This window comes from Epinephelus fuscoguttatus, linkage group LG1 (assembly GCF_011397635.1).
Source record: "Epinephelus fuscoguttatus linkage group LG1, E.fuscoguttatus.final_Chr_v1".
Taxonomy (NCBI): domain Eukaryota; kingdom Metazoa; phylum Chordata; class Actinopteri; order Perciformes; family Serranidae; genus Epinephelus; species Epinephelus fuscoguttatus.
This window is the reverse complement of record NC_064752.1, coordinates 29,074,384-29,100,736: the sequence shown is the minus strand read 5'-3', so window position 1 is coordinate 29,100,736 and position 26,353 is coordinate 29,074,384. Positions and strand designations below refer to the sequence as shown.

The 26,353-nt window shown below is 41.1% G+C and overlaps 1 protein-coding gene across 3 annotated transcripts; it reads left to right on the top strand.

Annotated features, from left to right (window-relative positions):
* Window positions 1-1,346: 1,346 nt before the first annotated feature.
* On the top strand, window positions 1,347-25,897 carry mst1rb (macrophage stimulating 1 receptor b). Of its 3 annotated transcripts, none has more exons than XM_049583358.1 (21): window positions 1,347-1,582; window positions 6,009-7,304; window positions 12,075-12,251; window positions 12,385-12,507; window positions 13,152-13,322; window positions 13,425-13,585; window positions 13,884-14,019; window positions 14,159-14,295; window positions 14,508-14,687; window positions 14,807-14,906; window positions 15,045-15,263; window positions 15,393-15,539; window positions 18,529-18,682; window positions 18,850-18,939; window positions 19,659-19,871; window positions 19,993-20,073; window positions 20,291-20,472; window positions 20,605-20,714; window positions 20,831-20,996; window positions 22,110-22,246; window positions 23,380-25,897. In XM_049583358.1, the coding sequence occupies exons 2-21, from the start codon at window positions 6,099-6,101 to the stop codon at window positions 23,609-23,611; spliced, it is 4,122 nt and encodes a 1,373-aa protein (XP_049439315.1). In that variant the 5' UTR covers window positions 1,347-1,582; window positions 6,009-6,098; the 3' UTR covers window positions 23,612-25,897. The 3 variants fall into 3 exon arrangements, 2 of the variants coding, with proteins under 2 accessions (XP_049439315.1, XP_049439306.1); XM_049583349.1 differs by having other exon boundaries at window positions 19,656-19,871; window positions 23,380-25,896; XR_007449820.1 differs by lacking the exon at window positions 20,831-20,996 and having other exon boundaries at window positions 19,656-19,871; window positions 23,380-23,519.
* Window positions 25,898-26,353: the final 456 nt, after the last annotated feature.

Here is a 26,353-nt window from a genome sequence, read left to right as displayed (position 1 = left end):
GGGTCTTCTAACTGCTCCAGAGTCCAGGTTAAAGACAAAGGATAATCGAGCCTTTTCAGTTCTTGCTCTGTAGCTTTGAGACAGCCTCCCACTGAGCATTAGATCAGCTGACTCTGTTCATGTCATCTGAAAACTTACTTTTACAGATTGGCCTTTCCTGACAGTTGATAGACTTACTGTGTGTATGGGAGTGTATGTATGTATTTGCAGCTATGTGTATATGTCTGCATGCTTACAGGTATGTGTTGAAGTGTATATGTTGATGTAGGTGTACGTATATGCTTATGTTTTATTTATTTATGAATATTCTATTTTATGTTTTCAGTTTAGCATAAACATTACAAACTATTCCCTCCAAAAAAATCAATGGACACATCTATCTATTGTACCTGGATGTTACTATTAGCTTACAGTTGATAAAGGTAATGTTTCTATATACTCAAGAAAGGCTGCCAAATGTTTAAAATGGCATCATATTTGTTTTTCAGGACATAGAGGATCTTCTTTAGAGGCATACAAATTACAAATCATGGTTTCTGATGTCCACTTTGATATAGAGAGGGGGGAATCTGACTTCCAGGTTAATGCAATTCAATTCCTGGGAACAGCAAGAGCTTTATCAATACATTTCCTTGAGCTTTGATTTAGTTTCAAATTTCTAACATTTCCCAGGAGAAAAAGTCCTGGATCTAACGGAACTGGGGTGTCCATAACTTCAGTGAGTGTGTTACACAAATCATACCAAAGTGTTGTAACTTTAGTGCAGTGCCATTGCTTATGTTTTATTGGTGTCACTTTTGTTTTGTGTTTTCTGCACATTGGAAAACTCTTTGTTCTTTCAGCTCAAAAAGTGCTGCACAGATACAGTTATGATTATCACAACATATCTCACAATATATCTACTACAATAATACATTTAGTTACTTTTCTAAAATATGAGGAGCTGTAACTGCATTTATTTTCTCATTATATTTCCTGTGGCTAGTCACATGTAACTCAACACTGTATATTTTGGAATTTTCTTTCCACAGTGTACCATCATGAGTATCTGGGGGCATACATAAGACCCGTAGACATGTTGGTGTGTTGGCTAAACAGCGTGTAACCAAAGTGTATTGGAACATGTGTCTCTGATGCTCTGTTTTAATGAGGAATAACAATGGATCAGGGGATAAATGTGCGCTATGTAGCAAACATGTAAAGGCAAGTTAGTGCTAAACTACACACTGGCATGCATCATGTTATGACATCGTACGTAGGCACATCAATGGGGATTAATTGGTTTTGCCGCTGGTGTCAGAGTGAGGAGGGGAGGAGCGAGCGAGACGGAGCACCGCTGAGAGGCACAGAGCGCCGACTCAGACACACACAGCTGAAGTTAAACCCGAAACAAGCACGCGTCAGATGTACCAGCTCTTTGTAAGGATGACCAGGCTTTAACTTTTATTAAAACATCAGTCTAGCTTGATGGTGAAATCTTGAATATACCTGAGTAAAGAGAGTCATCCCTGCGCTGTTCTGCAGTAAGACAAGAAGCAAACCTGGCAGTGGCTGCTTCCCTGAACAGGACAGTACACAACAGGTAAGCCTGTCATAACATTTACAGCTGCAGGCACCATGTAAATAGGCACATGTTCAGGTATCATAGCAAACGTTCAGCCACTCTGTGTGTTAACAACGATTCCTCCGGAAAATCATACAGTGATACTAAAACAGGAGATAATGGTTGTAATAAAGCGTGTTAAAGTCAATTTAAACATATTACTGTCTATTACTTATGGAATTTAAATTAGTCTTAGTGGTTTTAAACAGGAGTTTTTATTGTAATATAGTCTGAGGTGTTAAAACGGTGGCATTTTGTGTGTGTGTGTGTGTGTGTGTGTGTGTGTGTGTGTGTGTGTGTGAAGATGAGTGTAAAAGTTGTGAACACTGATAATATAGGGGGTGTGCATATACTGTTCCATTTATAATTTGAGACTTATGTTATAAAATGTACACTTGCAATTAAATGTACTTTGTGTACATATTAGTACCAGATTATAACCATTCATAGAGCTCACAGAGCAGAGTTTTGTTTTGTGCATTGTATTTCAATGCCATTTTACATGTGGAATGGAGCCAGACTTTACTGGCATGATTTCTCTGAACTTCAGGCTAAGTTTGGATAAGAAAGAGGAACGTGAATATGGAAGTAATAAGCACTGTCTAGAAATGATTCTGCTTCTGTGCAGTTTTCAGAATTGATTTGGGTGCCATGTTGATGTGACCACTTGGATTAATCTCACATTGTTTTATGAAGAATAAACTCAAGTCATCCATACCTGAATGTATCAAAATAAAGTAAACGCAGAGCTGGTGGATTTTGGCGGTACTGTACTGTTTAGGAATGCATTCCCTGCCACTGAATCGATACCTGTGTCCTTGGGGTCCAATAGGTTTGGGCCATTGATTGTTGCACAGCTTGCCTCCTGAAATCCCTGTGGATATCTGTGCAAGTGATTGATGAAAGAGAGGTGCTCTTTCTTTCTCTAATTAACTGCCCCTGGATCTGTGCCTGTGAGCAAGGCACCAACAAAACTGGTGCATATTAGGGCTGAGCAATATGGAGGAAATCAAATATTACAAAATGTTCGAACAAATACCTTGATATCGATATTGCAACAGTATTGTAGGTTAACTTTTTGTCCTTTAAAAAAAAATATCAACACAATTTTTGAGAAATAATCATCAGTATTGTGGACATAAGGACTAAGTTGGAAAAAGCAAATAATCGAACAGCTGAAACAGTCTGGTAAGTTCAGAAAATTGCATCACTTTACTGTGATGAAACCTTTACATTAGAGCATTGCTATATTATTGATACATTGCCCAGGTGTACTGCATATGCTGCAGCCAATGTAATGTCTGCACCCCTCTCATTGTAATCTCACAGGTCATTATTGGATTTAAATTACAGTAAAAACAACTTTGTGTTGTATTTTTGGAAAATAAAATAGTTAAATTCATATTAATGCAAAGATAAAATACACAAGCTAGAAAAGGTACATTTCACACACTGACCATAAATCCAAATCCTGCCTTTTTTATTCATCAGTGAGGAAAATACACTGTTGCAGCCTTCAGCCAAGACCTGCATGCTGACCGGCCTGTAAATAGCACTATAGAGCCATGAATGGAAACTCAATTTCAACCATTTGCTTTATTAACCATGAACATGAAGAAAGTCAATCAGTGCCATTACTATGTATGCCCATGTCCTCGAACCTTAACCTCAGTTTCACATGGAGCAGCACATGTTAAAATGTAACACCACATTAGTGGGATTCCATGAATTATTAATGTAAAGACACCGTACTTGACTTCAAACTTTTCCGTATGACTGCTTATTGCAAAAATAAGTGCTGTTTTCTTGTAAGAATTTTGGTCAAAGTGAAGTTTCTCTGCTGCTTAATTAAAAATCAGAGCTGATGAAATTCTGTGGCATGAGTGCACGAGCCGTTCTTTCTCCACTTTGGGCTTAAAAAGGCGCATGTCGTCTTATGACCATCAGCCCGTGCACATCTTTCCCCCTGGAAGGCACGTAGTGGTTGTGACAGGAATCCAAAGTAGAGAGGCCGGGGTTTTTGAATACAGCCTCACCGTGATGTCTCTAGTTAATGATCCACCCAACAACGTCTGTTCAGAATGAAGACAAGGCTCAGAGTTTGAAACATGGTTCCATCTGGTTGGTTGTTGTTAGGAAATTGAAGATCAAGATGAGCCAAAGAAAAATGCTCAGTTTTGGTACTTTACTTTAACTTGCTTTGTTTCTACCACTTCTCCGCATAAAGGAACATGACTCACAACGGGAGGAAAAACAGATGGGATGTTGGATTAACCACAGTAAACATGTCCAGACAGATATGAATGAGTTGTGCAGGAAGTCACAATAAAAATAGTTTTATACACTATCCACTATGATGACCAACACAGCTCTTTGTATGGTTATGTAAACCTTTCCTCTCTGTGTTTGTGGTGAGTCAGAGGAAGCTTTTATCTTTATGACCACAAGCACTTTTATCATCATCTGGCTCAACCAAGATGATGATATTTGTCACCTCAAATCTTCTGTTTGGCTTCAGTGCAAAACATAGTTAAGCAGACTGACACTGATTTTAACTTTAATCAGTTACAAATAATGCACACATTACATGTGCACAGAAGTATGAGAACTGTGAATAGTCTTTGGCAATAAGACCCCTCGTGATGTCATATTTTAAGGGGGATGGTGAAGCCGCAGTAGCCCTGTGGAGTCTAGACACTTGTGGTGGTGGTGGTAGTGAGATGTGGAGGATGCTGGGGATTTGGATGTGATGAGGAGTGGACCTTTGATGGGCTGGCTGCTACAGAGAGGAGAACAGATTTAAAGCTTGCCAGTAGCAACATCAGTGGCTGATAGAGATTGTAAATGTCCATAATCAGCTGATTGGCTGAATGAATGAAGCATAAATATAGTCTTCCTGAATTAACTTATGCTGAGCTTCACTTCCATGAAACAGTTTTTTTTTTTGTAACAGGCCACCATTTATGATTTTATAGTTAGCAGGAGGCTTAGTATTACTGACGACAACTGATATAATGATCAGTTCTGAATGAATTATTTTTTTCAGTCATTTGTTTCAGTCAATGAAAGAAAAAGAAACCTTAGGGTTCACTTTTCAGCATTTGAAATAAATTCCTTTACCTTGGAAGACCACAAGATGAGGTTGACAGTTATGTAAAAAGCACAGACTGTATAAAATAATTATTTTTATAATAATCTTGTTTTGAAGCCTTGAGTTCGGCTTTTTGGCTGTCGCCATCTTTGTTTTTTAGGAGCCTGAAGTGAACATCCTTAGAGGAGAGGGTAGAGCTGTTGAAGAGCAAGCGATGGATCTGACTGAGAAGCTAAGGACACTATTAGCAGACAGCCTGTCACTCTGAGGAGCCTGCCCATAGTTTCACCGTAAAACTTCAATTAATAGCCCGGGCTATTATTTGCTCAAATCACTGAAATCAATGGGCCTATAATATATTTTACTTATATTAGTCTACATGGGACTGGCTTTTAATTCCTTTCACACAAAACTGTTGCTCAACAAAGATTGCGGAGTGAATTGTTTATTTAAACCAGTATGACTATTACTTGTATAAAAAGGAGGCTTTAGATAACATATCAATTATGAATCATTCATTTGGTCTAGCTCCGACAGACACAGCATCACAGAGAGAGAGAGAGAGAGTTACAACACTTGAGAATTACGGTATCTGCATACCAACACAGCACCACTTTATTCTGTTAAAACAATACTCACAACTTGGATTAACTTTTATGAGAAACCCTTTTGATTCTTTTGATCTAAGGACCAAACAGAAATAAGAAATAACTTACAGGGTAATTAAGTAATGAACACATAATTTGAGGTAGCCAACATGCAAAGAACATCTGTAAAAACAATGAATTACATGGAAACCAGACCTGACGTTTAATTGAGCAAGGTGTATATTTGTCAAAATGCGTAGCCATACCGGGCTAGTAAAAGGGACTGGGTGTTTAATGTCTTTTAATTTAAGTTTTATGGTACGTAACTTTAAGCCTAAATAAAATGTAAATGGTAAATTATTTGAATATTCACCCCCCACACAGTTGTCATAAAGGGGGAAGTTAGCTATAGAGGCCAAAACGTTTTTTGTACCAGGCTGTAAACATGTTTGTTACTACTGTACAGTTGGACATTTTAAGATGGGGGTCTGTGGGGATTGACTGGCCTCTGTAGCTGGTGTCAAGTGGCCATTCAAAGGACTGCACCTGTTGGCACTTCCGCGTTGGCTTCATTTTTCAGCTCTGGAGGTTGCAGCTTGGCAAAAAGCTAGTTAATTTCTTTTATCAGGGTCAAGAATGAACTGTGTACACTGTGGTTTCAGTTGCATTTGTATTTTGGGGAAAGTGTCTCAATAACTTAATGACTTACTCTCCTCTCTTCATTCAGGTATCAGCAGCTGGTGTTAAGAATGCTCTGGTCCCAACATCAGACCTGGAGGTAACCCTGCGTCGTCGTGTGGTGCAACCTGGAGAGGAGATGGTGCGCTGGACCACAAAGTGGGGGACATGCGTCTGGCTCCAGACTCTGCTGGCCTTTGCCTCAGCCAACTGTCCCTCACTTGCCCCCAGCCCTGTCAACTTCTCTGTGGTTTACACCATGCCTTTCTTCAAGGCTCAGGGCCCCATACAGAACATAGTCAACAATTCATTTTACCAGGAGGTGTATGTTGCCTCTCAGAATGTGATCGAAGCTGTCAACAGAAGCTTAGAGAAGGTGTGGGAGCTCCGCACTGGGCCAGTGGGAAGCCCAGAGTGTCAGATATGCAATTTGTGTGACATAGACAAGGACCCCAACTTCCTGGAGGACACGGACAATCAGGTGTTGCTGTTGGATACTCTCTTTATGTCTTTATACTCTTGTGGAAGTTCTCAGTATGGTGTATGCTATTTCCACCAACTTAAGGCAAATGGAGAGTCTCCCTCTCTTTCTAAGTGTTTGTTCAGGAGGGATTCGAACTCTGCCACCTACTGTCCTGACTGTGTGGCGAGCCCTCTTGGTACCAAAGTCACCATGGTCGAAGAGGGTCATACTGTCTACTTCTTTGTTGCCACCACTGTCAATGACAGCGTGACCCAACGTTACGGAAGGAAGTCTCTATCAGTGCGGCGACCACTGGCCACAGAAGATGGTTTCTACAATGATGTGCGTGGACTGACTGTACTCCCGGGTTTGCGGAGGACTTATCATATTGAATATGTCTACAGCTTTTTCACTCAGGAGTTTGTCTACTTCCTCTCCGTTCAGAGAGAGAGCCCGGATCATGAATCATCTCCATTTCAGACTCGCTTGGGCCGTCTCCCACGGAATGAATGGGAGATGAAGAGATATCGTGAGCTGATCCTGGAGTGTCGGTTTGAACCGAAACGCCGGAGGAGAAATGTAGCCAGCGAACCCTATAAAGATGTGGTGTATAATGTGGTCCAGGCAGCCCATTTTGGCAAGGCAGGCAGGGAGCTGGCAGAGGAGTTAGGGGCGGAGGAGGAAGATGACATCCTCTATGGGGTTTTTGCTGTTACTGATGACAACGGGGTCACAGAGCACGACTCTGCCCTGTGTGCTTTTCCAATGGACAATGTGAACAAAGCAATCGTAGATGGGGTGGATGACTGCTGTGAGTCTGGACCAGAGCAGCTCTCCAGGGGGCTCTGCCATTTCCAGCCCTGTGAGAGCTGTCCACATGAGGTGAGCTACAAACACACAGAAATTCAAGGTGATTAATGTAATCTCAAGTCCACTTTTGCTTAACTGAAAGAGCCCCTGTTTGATTTTCTTTGAGATACAGTTTTGTCCTTTTGAAACCTGAAGCGACATCACTTTTCTTGTGCTGCTTTCAGACGCCTTTTGCAGGTATTTTTCCTCATGTCTTGCTAATTTTTTGGGTCATTTCTTCTTTCATTGCTCTTTGCCTTCTTCCCATGTTTTTAAAAGAAATCAAGCCCAATTTTCCCTGGTTTCAAAGGGTTAAAGTCCCTCTCTGGGCACTGATTAAACCCCTAAAAACGTATCTCATCTCGCCAGCTCTGACAAGTTGAAGTGAAAGTGAAACCTAACTGATACCTAGCTACATCTGGCTTCTCCTCGTTTTGCTGTAGCATTATGGAAAGCTCCACCCAGTAAGTTGACAGGATTGGCTCCTAAGGTTTGTGATGTAACAAACCCTGGAAGTCTGGATCTGCATTCTTGAGACGAGGTGATTGGCTCAACTGTGGTTTTACTCTATATTTTGCTCATGATATTGTAGCATATAAAAACTACTACATGGTTGTAGTAAAGATGCAGGTGAGGAACAATGGTAAACTCAGTTGTGTGTTTCCAATTCATGCAGGGCTGATAAGATGGAACATATGTTGAGTCTGCTGGATAAGATGATGCAATACATCACTCACTTTCAGAGAACTCAAACTAAAAAAAACATCCAAGGTATCTCTCCAAATGGGTAACAGTTTGCTGACTCATGGTGAAGGTATCCTGACAAGGCCTGGTAAAATTTTACCATGTGGTTGTGGAGCTGTAAATTGTGGCTGTTGTCTTAATGTATACATAAATATTGAAAAGATGCTAAGGGTACTGAGAGCTTGTTGTGCCTGCATGAAAACCATAATTTGCTTGTTTGTACACGAGCAAGGAAAATGAGTCAGGTAAATAAACACTTATTCGAGATCCAAATTGTAAAGACAAGTACATATCTTCACCCTGTGTTTTCTCATGATTATTTTAGAGAAACCAGTTTATGAAATCATGTAAACCCCCAAACAAAGCAACACTTCACTGACACTACTGGCAGGAGCAGGATTAATAGATGAGGACTGAGCCACACATGACTAATGAAATTCAACGAACTGCAAAAAGGTTGTGTCATAGTTTTGTTTTAGCTCCAGCTCCATGTTGTTATTGTGTGACTCAGTGTTTTCCAAGATACATCTGTCTCAAGATTATTGTGTAAAATGAATGTGAAACCAATATGAAGCTGGAGAGCCAGGCTAGATGTTTCCCCCAGCTTTGTGTTAAGCTAAGCTAACCTTCTGCTGGCTCTAGCTTCATATCTAACATAGATCTTCACATCTTACTCTTGGCAAGAAGGGGCGGAGGTTTTAAGAGTGATGAAAGTGGCTGATTTAATGTGAGTAGGTCATGAACACACATGAAAACAACTGCGAATCTTTGTGGTCATCCAGTTGATATGTGACTGAGTTTATCCAAACATATGGCCTTTTTATTTCCTGTTTGACGTGGAATAATTCCTTGTTGTATGCACATTGTCACCATCAAACTTTCAGAGATTTCTGTGAAGTAGGCTCCCATTAAGGTCATTTTGAAACTCAGCAGGCAGAGGAATGCAACCAGAACCACTTGCATCAGCATTCAGTAAGCACTCACTGTATAATCCAAGAAAAGAGGGATACAAATAGCTTTTTCGATGGGAAAATAAGGTTGGAAAAAGACATCCTACACACAGTGGAATGTAAATTAGATGGAGGGCAGGTGGTAGGTGAGAGCTTATTGGTGGTATAACTTGTTTTCTGCATCAGTTGAGTGAATTTCTAGTGTGTGTGTGCTAAGACTCCTATTGCCAAAGTCAGTGCCAGTTATTAGAACAACGTAAAATTCCCAGAACTGTTATTATTACTGCAATTGCAGCCATGATATCATAATTTGGATACTGAGTAGTAGAAAGAAAATGCTGTGACTCAGAAACAACATTCTGAGGTGATGCAAGTTGTTCAACATTGGATTAGAGGAGAAGAGGAGAGGTTTAGTTAAACAGTTTTATTAAGCTGGAATGTTTCCTTTGGATGATCTTTCTTCTATTTGTCCTCAGAGGAACTTTCTACTTGGACTGGTGAACCTTTCTCCTGAGGCTCCTTCTGTTTTGTTGCTTTTGGCTGCTGGTCTGTATATTGAATAACCTGCCAGTGGGATTGTCCAACAAGCTGAAATCCTGATTCTTCCATTTCTCAACAAGTCAAAAAACTGTTTGCACCAGCAGCGTCATCTGTGCTTCATAAACACTGTGCTTTCCTGCTACTTAGTACTTCATTGAATTATTTAGACATTGAAGGATCATTCAATTGAATAATGTCTGTCTCTCTGTCTATCTATCTATCTATCTATCTATCTATCTATCTATCTATCTATCTATCTATCTATCTATCTATCTATCAGGTAATTGGCAGTTGAAATGTACATATGGAGTTTCCTTTTTTTTTTTATACAAACCACATATATACATTAAAGAAGGGGAGGGAGCACAGTGTCACCCATAGTACGGCATCCCTGGAGCAGTTTTGGGGTCCAGTTCCCACTCAAGTTCACCACACTCAATACGTGGGCATTACCGGGACTTGAATCAGCGACCCTTCAGCTACCAAGCCAAGTCTCCATGGACTGAGCTTATGCCATCTCATTTTGAGCCCCTTGTATGTGTCCTTAAACTTCCCAAGTAATGTACTGTATTTTTGGAATTTGAGGTTTAGGGTTCAGGACACTGAATTATAACCAAGGTTTAATGCTCCTCAGGGGTTTGGATGTGAATGACTTCAGCCAATAGCGATGCTGTTTATGTTTGTTCCTTAAGCTCAGGGCTCACATGATGAGACAGGATGATAGAGGATGCATTTCCTCCAATATTTTTATATGCCAAGAAAACAATTGGGGAGGCTTTGGCTCAGGAGGTAGAACAGCTGTGGCTTAGGAAGTGGAGCAGGCCGTCCTCTAAACGTAAGGTTGGTGGTTTCCTGGGCAAGATACTGAACCCCAAATTGCTCACAGTGGCTGTCATTGGTGCGTGATTGTGTATGAATGTATAAATAAATACTGAGTACCAGGTGACACCTTGCACAGTAGCCTTAGCCACTAATGTGAAAATGTATGTGTGAATGGGTGAATGTGACAACTAGGGTGAGAGCGCTTTGAGTGGTCAAATGACTAGATCAGCGCTATACAAGCGCAAGTCTGTTTGCCAGGAGGATTATGAGTTATGTTTTCACATTGTCTGTGTGTCTGTCCTGTTCCCATGAGCACTGTCATGGCTATGTAAGTCTGGGCAGACATGGATGTAAACTGCAACTTGACTGGTTGGCGGAGGCATATAAACTGATGGCGGTAATTCTAGTAAAATCTTGGCCTGAAGATATTAGCTTGTGTGTACCTGAAGACTCCCTTTAATCAAACAGTGATCCACCCTGCTCCGTGTCCAAGGCAATCCTTCTGTCAGTAATGCAACACACAATCATCTATCATGGCCTGTTATATTATGAAATGATCATATTACCATGACAGATTTACCCTGTACCTCTGGCGTGCCAGGGACTTTGTTTCTCATGGTTACCTGGTGACCAGCGCAGCTCGTAGCACGTCCTTACAAGCAAACAGTTGGGCCTGTCTTACTACATCTGTACCTTTTTAGAAGGTAATGTATTATTCTCTGAGAATGTGGAACTCTTCAGAGCACATAAACACACACTCTGATCTGTCAAGGTTTAATATGTAAAAAACAATTACAACTTAAGGTTCAGTTACTGGCTTATTCGTACAGATCCATCATCATGACAACTGAGCATGTGTGATGTTGTGAAAGCTTTAAAAAGGGGACCTGCTGTGGGATTAAAGTTTTGATTTTTTTGTCTCAGTACTTTATCTAAGGTCAAGAATAAACTTTCATGTTTAATATAAATTATGTTTTTGACCTTAGAAATGGCTAAACCTTAAATTCAATAAAGTCTGGGTCATCAACATGGAGTCTGTGACCTCTAGGGGGTCCTCAGAGTTACTGTAGGGGGCTTGCCAAATTATTGTTTGATCATTTTATTTACGTTTTGCATTTTTTTTAAAAAAATTATTGTTAAAATAAGTCCTAAAATACACATTAACATGAATCCAGCATAGTATTAGCAAAGATAAATTTGCCTTCATTTAATTTACAGTACACAGCACTGATGATAGCCTAACTGTTACCCATGAATACTTCTTAAAAACTGGTTGGCTAACTGTTATGTACTACTTAAACATATTGGCCAATTCACTGTTTTATTATTTCAAGTGTACGAACATTCTTGGAGCCACAGTAGATCATTTTGTACCTTTTCAAGCAAGAGACTCTGAAACCATCCACCTCAGAAACGAACATGATATGTAAATATGTGAATCTGACACTAATTATTATTTTAATAGATTAGTATTGTATGTACCATGAAAGGGTATGTTTATAGGTGGAAATTTAGGCCATCTGACAAGCTATCTTATCGTATCACATCACATCGCATCATAGGGTCCCTGCTCCATTGTACTTTCGTCTAAGGGGTTCTTGGCCTTAAAAATGTTGGAGACCCCTGCACTAAAGCCACTACAGAAGGTCAGACTCCTCACTCTTCTTTTTTTAGTGTATTTTCTGACTCATGTTCTTCCTCCTTGTCTCATTTTCATGTCCTCTGCTGCCTGTGGCCTTGATACTAGAGCATGGAGAACAACGCCACATGCAGAGACCATCCTACTATGGTGTCAAAACCCTATTACCGAGTGGACCTCTTCAACAGACAGATGACAGATGTCCTGCTCACATCTCTGCTGGTCACAACCATAGAGAACAAGACTGTGGCCCATATTGGCACCTCTACTGGACGCCTGCTGCAGGTATACAGCATGGTTAAAAAGATGACTGGTTTTTTTTTTGTTTTTTTTTGTTTTTTTAAACAGCCATTTGTCTTCACTTGACCATTGTATGTGCTCCATTACTAATAACTATATGTTGTGTCTGTGTTGGCAGCTTGTATTGACAAGATCCAGCCCTATTATCTTTGCCAATTACTCTTTGGTAGAGAACCAGAGGGTCTCGTCCACTGCTGCTGTTTACTCTTCAGAGTATCTTCTCTTTGTGGTTGGAGACAAGGTACAAGAGCAATCATATGAAATGAGAATAAAACAATCTAATATATATATATATATATATATATATACATATACATATGTATGTATATAAATTTAAACGTGTTCAATGGCTCTGTGGATCTTCCTGTCATCTGATGGCAGGATGCTCCTTGAGTCATTTTTCCTTCCACAGACCAACGACATGCAGGTCAGGTTACATTACAATTACAAATGAGCTGGGCCTCTGACTGATTGTCTGTCATTGATCCTAGTGCTCTAGAGACCTGTGCAGGGTGTTTTCCTGCCTTCTGCCCAGTGCATTGTGGGATAGGTTGTGACCCTTGTGACCCTGGGAATGAGTAAATGGCTAAAGGAAATCAATAAACTTGATATTGCTTAACAGTTTGGAGCAAGGTGGATATTAGAAGCTAGCACTGGATCATCACATGGGTCTTATGGGATGTAAGGAGTGTTATGTTGTGTTGCTGAGATTGGGACATTTTATTGGACTTCATTTCAGCACCAGGAGCTGTTAATGTGACCTGCCAAACAGCCTTGTGCTGAATGAGGCCCATATCAGTTTACATGTTAATAGCTTCATTAATAATGGATCAGCACACGCCTAAGATTGAATATGTGACCTTTAAAATTTTATCTCTGTTTCAGATGATCCAGGTACCCCAGAGAGGGCCGGGCTGTCAACACTTCCTGACATGTGCCATGTGCCTGACAGCCCCTAAGTTCATGGGCTGTGGCTGGTGCTCTGGGGTGTGCTCGTGGGAGAGTGAGTGTCACAGCCGCTGGAGGAACGAGTCCTGCCCACCAGGAATCACTGGGGTGAGGTTTGTTCTGTAATCCAGGGTACAGACATCTCTTTGTGCATGTAACAAAAACATTTCATTTCAAGGTGGCACTATATATTCTGCTTTATTGACGCAGTTCTTTCCACGGACTGCTCCTCCTGATGGTCAAACAGAGTTAACAGTGTGTGGATGGGAGTTCCAGTCCCCCTTAAGACCTGCCATCACCTCTAGAACCCACCAGGTCCGACTGGGACAGACTGCTTGCACTGTGCTTCCAGTCAAAAGCAATAACACACAGTGAGTATACATGCAGGCATTGTACTGGTTCCAGGTTCAATCTGTTACAGTATTTTTTTCTTTGATAGATTCACCAACATACTAACTCTATAAAGACAATCTCAGATACAAGCAGTGGATTGATTCAACTTGAAAGTTGTATTCTAGCAGGAAAGCCGACTAGGAGCTTTTGTCTCCTGATGCTGTTTAAAATTCAACAGTTTAATAATTTCGTTCATCAGATTTGTCACTGGTGTTGCAATTACTGTATTTACCACTGACCTACTGACACAAGTGTTTTGTGGTGCATGCTCTTCAGCCTGGTGTGTAAGATTCGCTCTGGGGCCACAGAGCTGTCCAAACCTGTTAACATTACAGTGGAGGTGCATGAGGGTAAGGTGGAGGGACGCTACTCTATTGACGGGAAGGCAGAAATGTCAGGATTCACATTTGTGGTAATCTTTGCTGTTATTATCTTCTGAAACCCTCATTACAACATCAAAACTATGAATAATTTAAAACACAATTCAATCTATGGAACCACTTTTCAAACACGCTCATCCATCAAAATACTGCAATAAACTGTCCCTCCAGATTCCCAACATTACAGAAATCCAGCCCAACTATGGGCCCCGTGTTGGGGGCACACTCATCACCGTGACTGGACCTCACTTGGATGCTGGGAAGACCAGGAAGGTTACCCTCAATGACATGCCCTGCCCTATAAAGAGGTCTGGAATTATCTATTTTTTTGTTTTCATCACACTAACCTCAAAATGATTGTAGTATAATTATGGTTTGGGAAACTGCAGGCTGTAAAGGCAGACAGCCAAAGACTGACTCATAACTGAACTATTGTCTACTGGAGATGTTGCATGAAGCCTTTTGATCTTCTACACTTTAACAGTTATGGCATGTAATTCACATACCTCTGCCTCTACAGAGTCACAAAGCCAAAAGGCAATGTGTCCTCCATCATCTGTCTGTCCCAGCCCATCTCAGAGGTGAGGGACGTCCCCCTGAGTGTTTTTATCGACAAGTCTCCTGTCCTCACTACAAAGGTGTTTTACTACAAAGAAGACCCGAGGATAACAGCTGTCCTGCCTGACTGTAGCTTTGACAGGTAGGCCAGTGAGACCTCCTCCTTTTCTCATCCTTTTCTTCGTCAGTTGTAACAGAAAATCTTATTCCCCCCTGACATTATGAAAACATATCCATGTCTCACATTTGTTTGATTTGTAGGGGGTCAAAGATTGTCATCAGGGGGGAGAACCTGGATTCCGTTTACCGCACCATCATCCGCTTCAAACCCAATGAGAGCCACTTGAAACCTGTGACAACGGTAATTTGTTCATCATAATGTACAGTAGATACATACAGAAACATTATTCTGTTAGTCAGTCTACAGTTTTAGAATGTTATATGCTTGCATTTTACTGTGGACGGAGCATTTAAGTATGATTACATTGTTGTGTTTCAGGAGTGCATAGGCAAGTCCTTGCCCATGAGGATGGAGTGTATTTCCCCTGTGTTCCCCAGGGATGAGACCGAGGAAGGACAGCTTTCCTTCGACATGGACGGAGCGTTGGGACTTTGGAACAAAGAGTTTTCCTACCACCCCTACGGCGAGCCCATTCCTTTTGAAACAGAGGGACACGTGCTGAATTTGTACCCAGGGTTTGACGAGGTGTCACTACATGTAAGAGATAGCTCTGAGGATATTGGCTTTTGAATCAGTGACAAAATAAATGTGGATTTGTAATATTTATTGCAAACCTTTAAATAACTCATGTCTTCTCATATCTTTATTTGATCTCTCTGTGCACAGCATCAAAAGCTGAATCTGGTGAGCTCCTGTATGACCATCATTATGACGGTGGCAGGCGTTGACTGTGATGCTAAAGTCTTGGATAATGAGATCACCTGCAGGATCCCCAAAAACATGACCATCCCCAGTGAGGGACTGCCAGTGAAGGTTAGTCAGGCTGGAGGTTTGATGATGACTAACTGACTGACTGATGGAGCATCACATCACACGTGGTGGTGCAGTGATCACCAACATACATATTTCAATTAAAGATATTTATGTTTATTTTATGTAGAAAGGGACAGTACACATTAATGAACATGATCACTTAAGTCATGTAAATGTGTCAGATTTAGCCATACAGGCTAATTTTCATCTGCAGTCCCTGGCAGGTTGATGGTGTAAGTGTATATAAGAAAAAGACAAATTAACATACAAAAACAGAGAAGCACAGATAAAAATGGATTGACGCCATGTCCATAGAAGGGCACATGAGCACAGAACAAGCATATAACCATAGTCAAAAGCACATAACAAGGCACACAGGCATAAACAACAAGACATAGCCTAAGCGCTATCAATAAAACAATGACCTAAACATATAACCAAAAACACTAGAATGTACTACACAAACATACAGCATATATTTGAAACATTATGCTGAATAAATTGCAAAGCTTTCATTTTCTAGTATTCACAAACTCAGGAAATTCTGACAGTTTTTGCAGTCAAAGTCAGTAAAACTTTAAGTGATACTACATTTTTGAAATCTGCTTATTTGCTTTCTCGTTGCAAGGGAAGGTAAGAAGTCTGTATGATAGTTTCAAGGCTTCCATTACCTTAGAAAAGCTAGTCTGGTTCTGTCCATAACAATAACCACTGATCGCACCTCTAAAAATTTACTAATCTAGACAGTTTCTTATTTGTGCTCCACTGGTTGCCTGGCAGCCTCACTGGGACCAGACTCTAAAAGACAGAAAGATTGTGGCATCAGTGACGGCATTCAAGGAGCCAGATTTGGTGTCAGTTCAGTTTGAGTTAATGGGGAGGGCACGGCAAATCACCTTATAATCCATCATATATTTGTTGTTTCAACTTTATTGAAAAATCCTTCCACCAGATTAAAAAACACACATTACGTGATGGTTACTGACATTTATATCTAAATGTGCCTGTTTGTTTTCTTGTTGTTGGTCTCCAAACAGATCATGGCTCTGTATCAAGCCCCTGTTTGGTCCAAGATAGCTAATGTTAGATCAGGATACATAAACAAACGAGGCAGGTCCGGTCTATTATCGCTGACCAGACTGCAGTTATAATTAGATCAGTTCTTAATAGCTCTGACTGGATATAATGATATGGCCTGTCAGTTGGAGACCAATAACAAGAAAAACAAATGTGCACATTGAGATAAAAACCATCAGTAAGCATCACATAATGTTTGTTTTCTAATTTGGTGGAAAGGTTTTTTTAGTCAAGGATGAATCTACAAAGACATGATGGGTTATAGTCTGATTTGACTTCAATAGAACTGTCACCAAAGTCTGGCTCCTCGAACGTTGTCACTGACATCATGTCCTTTCCTTCTTTCATAGTTTCCCTGTCAGACTCCAGGAAGTCACTGTGCCTCGCCAAGAAGTAGCCCAGCCTGCAAATTTGGAAATCCTAGGATAGCGAAGGAATGAGCTGCCTTACTCTGACTAGCTAGTACTCGTTGCCTTGGTTGAATTGATTAGGTATAGGCAAGAGGAGTTGGATTGGTTAGGGTTGTTAAGAATGTCAGGGTAAGCCAATCAGAGTAGGGCTAGGCGGTATATCGATTTTTTTGTTGGTTTAGTTTCTCTCCTGCGTCCTGTTTTTACATTAGATATCTGATTCATATTACTGTTTCATGTTCGCTATCAGCCGTATTAGAAGTTGCTGCTCAAAAATTCAACATTTCCTAATTTTGCTGCTTCACAATAAATGTTTTTACATAACAAAATAAGGGGGACTTTTATTTTTAAGACTCTATAGGAATTAAAATATGTTTATTTCAGAGTTAGCGAAACTTTATTAGTGCCTTTTCTTCAAGTGAAAGCAGAAACAGCCACAGTGAGATGTTGATGAAGAGCTGCAGACAACAGGCTCTTACTGCAACAGCTCACCTCCAATACGTAAACTTCTTTTACCTGCCCAGCTGTGGAAAAACACATGCAGCAAAAATAACAGGGGACTTTAGCTGTGGATCAGCTTGCAACTGAACATGTAGCCCGCTTAGTAGAAAATACCGGGATATATATCGTCTGTCGCCATTCAGCCTGAAAATACAGAGATGAATTTTTGTCCATATCTCCCAGCCCTAAATCAGAGGCTATTCCTTTGCTATCCTAGGATTCACAAATTTGCGTCCAGCGCACAACCCTTCAAAAAAAACATGTTTTTAATGTTCATTTTTACACTTCAGTGACTGAGAGGACTAAACAAATGAAATATAACATATTAATTAGTGAGCTGCAGGTAGCTTCATATTTACTGGACAAGTATGAGAGCCGTTTTCTATCCAGACATCCCTCTCTTCAGCAACATTGTCCAGCTCCTCCTGGGGGATCCATGGGCGTTCCCAAGCCAGATGAGATATATATTCTATCCAGCATATTCTTGGTCATACTCCGGGGCTTTCCTACCATTTGGATGTGCCAGGATATCCTCAAAGGAAGGCGCCCAGGAGGCATCCTGATGAGATGCTCAGATCACCTGAGCTGGCTCCTTTTGTTGCGAAGAAACAGTGGCTCTGCTCCAAGTTCCCTCCGGATGTCTGAGCTCCTCACCCTACCTTTAAGGGTGAGCCCAGCCACCCTATGGAGAAAACTCATTTCAGCCACGTGTATTTGCGATCATGTTCTTTCTGTCTCTACCCAAAGCTCTTGGCCATAGGTGAGGGTTGGAATGTAGATCAGCGTAGAGTGGTTTTGATCTTCTCATTCAACTCTCTGCAAGAAAGCTAATAAGCACATTTACCAAAATGTCAAAGAGTTTCTTTAAATACAGCCAGCCTCAGTGAAAATAGCTTGAACTTATAAATGTACTGTATGTTTTCCCATTGGTTACAACAGAAAAAAAGATAGTAAAGCTATTATATTGTAATTCACTGTGTATGACGGACTCTGTTCTTTAGATCTCCATCAATGGGCAGGTCCACAACGTTGGCACGGTTGTAAGGGTCAGCAACCACTACATGGTGGGCATTGTTCTGGGGATCCTGGCGGCTCTGGTGGCCGGGGCGGTGCTGGCCTTTGTTGTCATGAAGCACTTAAGGAAGAAGAAAAAAGGTGGGCTCCTCTTTGTCATATGGACCTTGGTCAGACCTGTTTATACAGAGGCTACCGGCTGTGGGGATGAATTATGCAGTCTTTCAACTGGAACGTCCCTGGTGTGGCCAAGGATGTACATGTGTTCATGTGTTGATGATTAAAAAGTGTTGTGAAATCTTTTTCAGCCTCCATGGTAGAGACCCGTTTGGCCCACAGTGCAAACCGCTCTATTACTAATAATGTGGATCTGTCGCCTGTTGGGGACTACAGGAGAGGTGACTGTCTAGCTAAGTGTTTATCATATTACACTGTAGTACTGTATAGACCGAATCACAATGTTTGTTTACAATAAATTCTTAGTAGAAAACCTCCACGTCACGTACATGAAATTAAATGGTGCTGAGTAAACAGAGCCTCCATTGATTCATTTTTAGCCACTTAAAAAAATCAACATCAGTGTACACTATATTTAGAATATTTTAAGTGCTGTACCTTGCTGTCAGACAAGCCCTTTATAACAGTTGAACTGAAGCCATTATCGCTAAGCCACCAGACTCCATTGATAGAAACAGTAATTTTACTTCGCAGAACACAGGAGTTGCTGATCTACAACTGACATGGTAGGTTAGTGTGAAACCGGAGAAAATATTCTAAATATAGCGTGCACTTAAACTGATAATGAATTTTCCAAAGTGTGCCTTTAGGTGGCTAAAATAAGTTTTGCTGTGGCCCCTGTCTGCACAGTTCGAACCACGGTGTTTAACTATATATATTTAAACGTTACAGTTACAGCTTGAAATGACAACAGATATAAACAGGTTTGTCAGTTTCACATATCTCCGCTATTGGAATTATTAACCAGTTGTCCACTCAAAAGTGACTGTTGTTGTAAGCACGACATCACAGTGATTTGGTCTATAGCAAATTTGCTCTTAACACACTTACCTTCGTCGCTCTCCTTAATATACCCCTCTCTCTGGACTTTTACCAGTAGCATCTCTGAGTCCTCCTACCCCGCTGGTGGGACCGGTGGTGTTCCCGAGCCTAAGCTACGCTGCAGGCAGCATAGATCCCACCCTCACTCCCCTCATGCCTGCAGAGAAGATCTCCATCTCCAGTTTTAGGCCAGAGCTGTTAGAGGAGGTGAAGGATGTTCTCATACCTGCTGAAATGCTTATTGTGCAGCACCACCGGATCATAGGGAAGGGTAAGGAACCCCACTGCCTCTGTCTGAAACACTAAACTTGTTATTGAGCCTTGTGTAAGCTATGTCCTACCTGGAAGGAAGCGCAATAGTCCTGTGACATTCTGCCTTTTTTCCCTTGTAGGTCATTTTGGCACAGTCTATCATGGCTACTTCACAGACCACAACAACAGAGAAATCCACTGTGCTGTCAAGTCTTTGAACAGTGAGTAATATCTGCTTTAAGAACGCACCTGAAAGTCTTCTCAGTTTCTCTGATGTGGAACAAGTTGCCACAGGATTTAGGATATTTCCTGAGTACCTTTAAAAGCAGCTTTTAAAACTTATTTTTCTTCCTTTAGATTTGAGTCCATAATGTGTGTGTGTGTGTGTGTGTGTGTGTGTGTGTGTGTGTGTGTGTGTGTGTGTGTGTGTGTCATCAGGAATAACAGATGTGGAGGAGGTGGAGCAGTTTCTGAAGGAAGGTATCATAATGAAGGGTTTCCACCACAGTAATGTGCTGTCTCTGCTGGGCATCCTCCTGCCACAGGAAGGGCTCCCTCTAGTGGTGCTACCATACATGAAACACGGGGACCTGCGGCACTTCATACGCTGCGAGAAGAGGGTGTGACAGCAACATTAAAACAGTGCAAATAAATCATCTGATTTATGTACAGACATCTGTTTATTAACCAACAAACTGTACATTTCCAACTGTTTGAAATCAGTGTTTGTTTTTTTTTTTATATGTGTTTAGAACCCTACCGTAAAGGATCTGATTGGCTTCGGGCTGCAGGTTGCAAAGGGGATGGAGTATTTGGCCCAGAAGAAGTTTGTGCACAGAGACCTTGCAGCACGCAACTGCATGTGAGTCACCGAGATGTGCGGGGAAATCAGCACTTTATTCACTGCCAATAGGCCTGAGTTTCTCTTTGATTTAGTGGAGGGAGATGTTTCATGGTACAACTTTTTTCTGTCTTTAGGCTGGATGAGTCGTATACAGTCAAGGTGGCCGACTTTGGCATGGCCAGAGATGTTTTTGATAAGGAGTATTACAGTGTCCAGGATCACAGGAAAGCTAAGCTGCCTGTGAAGTGGATGGCCATTGAGAGTCTGCAGACACAGAAATTCACCTCCAAATCTGATGTGGTGAGCAAGTAAACGTCTACTTCAGCATAAGTGAGATCTCTGCAGTATCCATCAAAGTTTTGAGGGACACTTATCAATGTTTCTAGGGGTCAAATTCAGTGTTTAATGCATGATGTCTTTATCCTGTGTCATGTGATTAAAGCACATGAGACAGATTATCTGTGAAAGGAATCATATTCCTCTGCCCCCTGGATTTGCTTCTAATGGCCTTACTGCACTTGAATGAAAACAAACATCAGAGCCGAGGAGTCACTAATGCAGCTGTCAATCATGCCAACCATGGCTCATGATCTTTGGTCAAACTATCCAACTAGGCAGTGCTGATCAAATATTAATCAAGATTCTGTTACTGTATTGCCTATTTCTCTCCTCAGATGTTTTCAGAAACATACTTCAGTATAGCTGTAAAATGAGAAAGTTGGTCCGGCTGGTGGACAGTGCTTGGTGCTACGTTTGACTATGTCCAACGTGGTGGCTGGATGATAAACTTTCTTATTTTACAGCTAAACAGTACACTAACATATGTTTCTGAAAACTGTGTGAATATATGGTTATAATCAATGTACTGTGATCCCCTGTCCTCAGTGACCCCTTGGGGGTTGAGAACCTCCATTGGGTTGCAAGGTAAATTTGAGGGATCACAAAATAATTTACGAGATAAGAAAGCAGAAAAACAAACATTTAATGCTGCAGAAATGTTTATTTATTTTGTCTGACTTTTTTTCTAAACTTCAATTTTCTCTCTCTTCAACTACCTGATAATTTGAGCTCTTTAGGCCTTTAAAAATATTCAAATAAAACAAGGGTAAGTGGTTAAAATTGTTACAAACAGTACACATACATGACGATGAGGAGTCCTAGTTTAACATAGCTTTGGTTTAAGGGGTCACCATCCAAAAAGTTTGGGAAACACTGCTCTACATTGTACTGTATTTTGCATTGATTGCCACTTGGTTGGATTATGCACAAAATCGTCTGCAGGTAGGGGAGACAGAAATCACTCAATTTAACACCTTTAAAGTAGTTAATAAATTTTTAACCTTTTCTTAATATGTGTGATCAGGAGTTCAGGTCTATATAAGTGTACTGGAACTTTTGCCTCTCCTGATACAGTGGTCCTTTGGTGTGCTAATGTGGGAGATGCTGACCAGAGGAGCAAGCCCCTACCCTGAGGTGGACCCTTATGATGTGACACATTACTTAATGAAGGGCAGGAGGCTTCCCCAACCTCAGTATTGCCCTGACCCTTTGTAAGTAGTAAGAATTATAGCATGATGATGCATACTGTGTTGAATTAATCTGAGGAATAATTGTAAATCAGTTGCTGCTGCATAGTTTGCATACATCTATCTTAAAGCTTAACTGAATTAATAGCTGCTTTAGGATAAATACTAATACTACAATAACACAGATGTACAATTGCAAAACGGAAGAACAAAGTCCATGCAGTAATAACGAGATGTACAAGTGGTCACTCAGTAGTGTGAAACCCGTAAATTGTCCACTACTTGGTATTCCAGCACAGTTATGCAATGCAGTTTGGGAGTTAATATGTCTACAAAACACTTAAAAGAACACTTCCTCTGTCACAAAACCACACACACACACACACACACACTGGTATGACTCAAATAAAAGCCACCATGCTTTTTTTTAATGATAAATCCCCTGCACAGAGCTTTCTTCCCACCAACTTAAAGATTGATGGAGAATAAATCAACCATTCATACCCCATGTCCATGAGGCTTTGTCGTACCCTCAACAAGGGTTAAGAGTTCATGGTGAAGTGTCACTCATGGACCCATGTTGAACGCTAACACGGGACATCAAAGAAATAGTCAGACATTTTGAGAAATATTCTTATTTGCTTTCTTGATGATAGTTTGATTGATACCACTGACAGTTATATGAAACCAGAGCCAACTGACTGGTTAATTTATCTCAGCATAAAGACTGTAAACAGGTGGAAACAGCTGACCTTGCTACGCTCGGAGGTAACAAAATCTGCCTAAAAATTCTGGGTAAGGTAGCTGCTACCCCACAGAGATGTCTTCACTTATGCTCAGTTATTCTGGTGCAAGAAAAATAATTGTTGGGTCAGACAGATGTCAATCATGCAGGAGAAGTCTCATCAGGTGTAATAAGTAAAGACACCTAGGTAGGTGGACAGTGGGTGTAGGGCCTTGAACGTCCAGTAGCCTTGGGACTGATCAAAAACACAGATCTCTGCAGTTATAGTGTGATAGTGATATGCAGAATAGGACATGAATGTTAGCAAGAAGAAATGTCTCAGTGTATCATAGGAAGTTCCCTGTCAGACTGGACAGAGTTGGCCATCCCCTCCTTGCTCAGACTCAGACTCTGTCCATGTTCTTTTTCCCAGGTATAGCATTATGCTCCAGTGCTGGGACCCTGATCCAGAGCTGAGGCCCAGCTTTGCTACGTTGGTGTTGGCTGTCTCCACCATCCTGTCCAGCCTAGAAGGAGAACACTACATCAGTCTGAATATCACCTATGTCAACCTGGACCAGCCGCGGCCGTACCCAGCCCTCACAGAGTCTGCTGACGAATACAACTCCACAGACACTGAAGACTCGGGCTCAGTCTCCTCCTGATCCACATTCCTCTTCCTCTCTCGACTTAAAACTGGTATTGGTGCTAACAGCAGGAGCACAAAAAAACTTGACCAGGTCACAACAGTGACTCTTACCACAAAGCATCTGAAACAGAGATACTGCTTACTGTTTGTGTGCATGAAAGTGGTAGTAAGATGTTTTCAGCTGGAAAAAGCACATCCTCGGGCAGCCATATTGGAGGTCCATCACCAGCTGTTTGAGTTTTCAGACTCTGTCATCTTAAAAGTATTTAACAGACATTTATTTTCTGTTATTTTTCACAGCTACAGACACTAGTGTGTTAGCTAGAGAGAATGAAACAAGTCAACACTTGTTATGTATCCATCAGAAGCTAATTTGCATTAGCCTACACTGTTTTGCTAAATCAGCCTGCATGTTAGCCAGCTAGCTAGCAATGGCATAAAAACAGTTTGTTCATATTTGGCTAACTGAAGTGTTTTTAAACACCAAAGAACTGTACAAATAAAGGCCCAGGCTAAGGCAAGAGCCAGATTACCAAATCGTACTCATTGCTGAGCTAACCTGTTCCGGCACTACATGACTCTTATTCAGATACCAGGTTTCTTTCTTGCTCAGCTGGTATTACTGTAGACATTATAAATGCAAAGTCTGTTCTTCCATATTCATGTCTAAACAGTGTTGGCTACAGTATTGAGCAGAGGTGTGGACTTGAGTGACAAATTTGTCTGCTTTAGACTTGACTCGCCAAAATAAAAAATACCCGCAACTCGACTTGACTTGAAAAATACGTGATAGCCTCCCCCAAGCCCATGCATGGATCACTGAACATGCCCAGGGGCCAAAAGTTTCAGGGGACACCCGGGCCTTTATTTGCAAAGTGTCACTCAATGTACAAATGATGCATAATGACCACAGCTAACTACCATGAAGTCTGTGTGTCTTGCTCCTATGTAGGAGAGGTAATGGGGCCCTTTGCATATCTGTGCCCCTGAGCAATCCACCCATGCCCATATTTGATGTACAAAATGTGCCACAATCAATATATTTCTCTTCATTTTCTGAATCAACTTACATTAACACCATTTATTCCCAGCAAGCTGACACTTAGTTCTCCAGGTATATTTTGTTTGAACCAGTCCGACGTCATCCATAAGTGTTGCAGGAGAGAACCATGAAGGAGTAATGTTGTATTATTTAGCCCCACTTGGAGAAAATGACACCAAACATAGTTGGAGAACAAAAACTATATCATATACTATACAAATAAATACAAAATGTCACAATTGTTGTAAATGTATCACTACTCTGTTGTTAAAAGGGCATTACAGTTGGTGAAGAATGTGTTATGACTTGTTCAGGACTTGAAACATAAAGTTATGGACTTGGGACTTGGTTTGAGTGCAAAGACTTGACAACTAGGACTTGGTCCCACCTCTGGAAAGGAGTCACAAAAAGCAGAACATCTAATAAATTCACATAAGCTTTTTTTGTGCTACCTGTAACACAGTGCACTGTTTCAGCAGCAGAGCCCATATTTGAGTCTGACATTCCCACATTTGCTTTTAATTCTTTTGCAGTGTCGTGATTGTTCTGTATATTTTGGATCGTTCTTCTTGAAGGCACAATGTTCTGAAAGACACCCTGTTGCTTGTTTTTCTGTCACAATGTCTTTGAGATAGAGTAATAAATTAAAATATTTATTTGTTTATAGATTTATCTCATGCTGTGGACTTGGAGTAAATATGGGAATTTATGCAAACCATTTGCAGTTGATTTTTGACACTTTTTGTCTTTTGTTGCATTTTCCACTAGAGGTCAGCATTCTGTTAGAAGTCCTCTTCATTGCCACTGCCCTGCTCCTGAAGATGTTTCTAGCAACATGGATGCAGCAGTCTTTATGTGTGCATCGCTTTTGCTGTAGCATAGCAACATGAATGACCCAGGTCTCTCCCCTTAGCTCTGAAAAACAAATAATAAGCCCTCGAGATGCCACATGAGATATTAAACACAGACCAGAACAACACAACAGACCAGGCAGGTATGTTTATCTCTTTTCTTCCTCTTCCATTTGTTCTGCCTTCAGACATTTGGCAGGAGCAAACGACTTTATTTTCAATTAAACGAGTTGAAGAAACAGCCAACATAGACAAACAATCTGTCAATCTCGCAAACAAACCAAACAAACATTTCACCAACATACAGTAGCAACCCCCAGCGCTGTAAACAGACGTCACACACAACGAGCACACTTCCCCCACAACAAAACCGGAGTCAAATAAAACCAGAGGGAAATAAACATCATAAAGTTTTCTCTTTTTTCATGTTGCCAAGAACAAAAGTCAATCCCCGTGAGGTGGGGCCTTTGATATAGAGAGAGTGAGCCCAGCTTTCGTTGTCAAAGTGTGTGTGTGTGTGTGTGTGTGTGTGTGTGTGTGTGTGTGAGGCCACATTTTGCTGGGCAGAGCCCACAGAGTCCACAGTAGAGAAGAATCAAGACAGCCATGATCCCCCCTGCCTTTCTCTCTCTCTCCTCTCCATGTCTCTTGTTCCCTGTTGTATTATCTGGGCTATAAAAAGTGCAAGACCTGTGAAGAGTGCTGCCGTCAGCTGTGTGACCATAGCTTTTCTCCTGAGCTGGGTTCACCATTAGGTCCCATACTGTTGGCCTTCTAATGTATCCCATACACATACATATTCTTTTTCTCCTTCCCATCTTCTGTTGTGATTGTTTATGTGGACTTCAAATACAGAGATAAGACG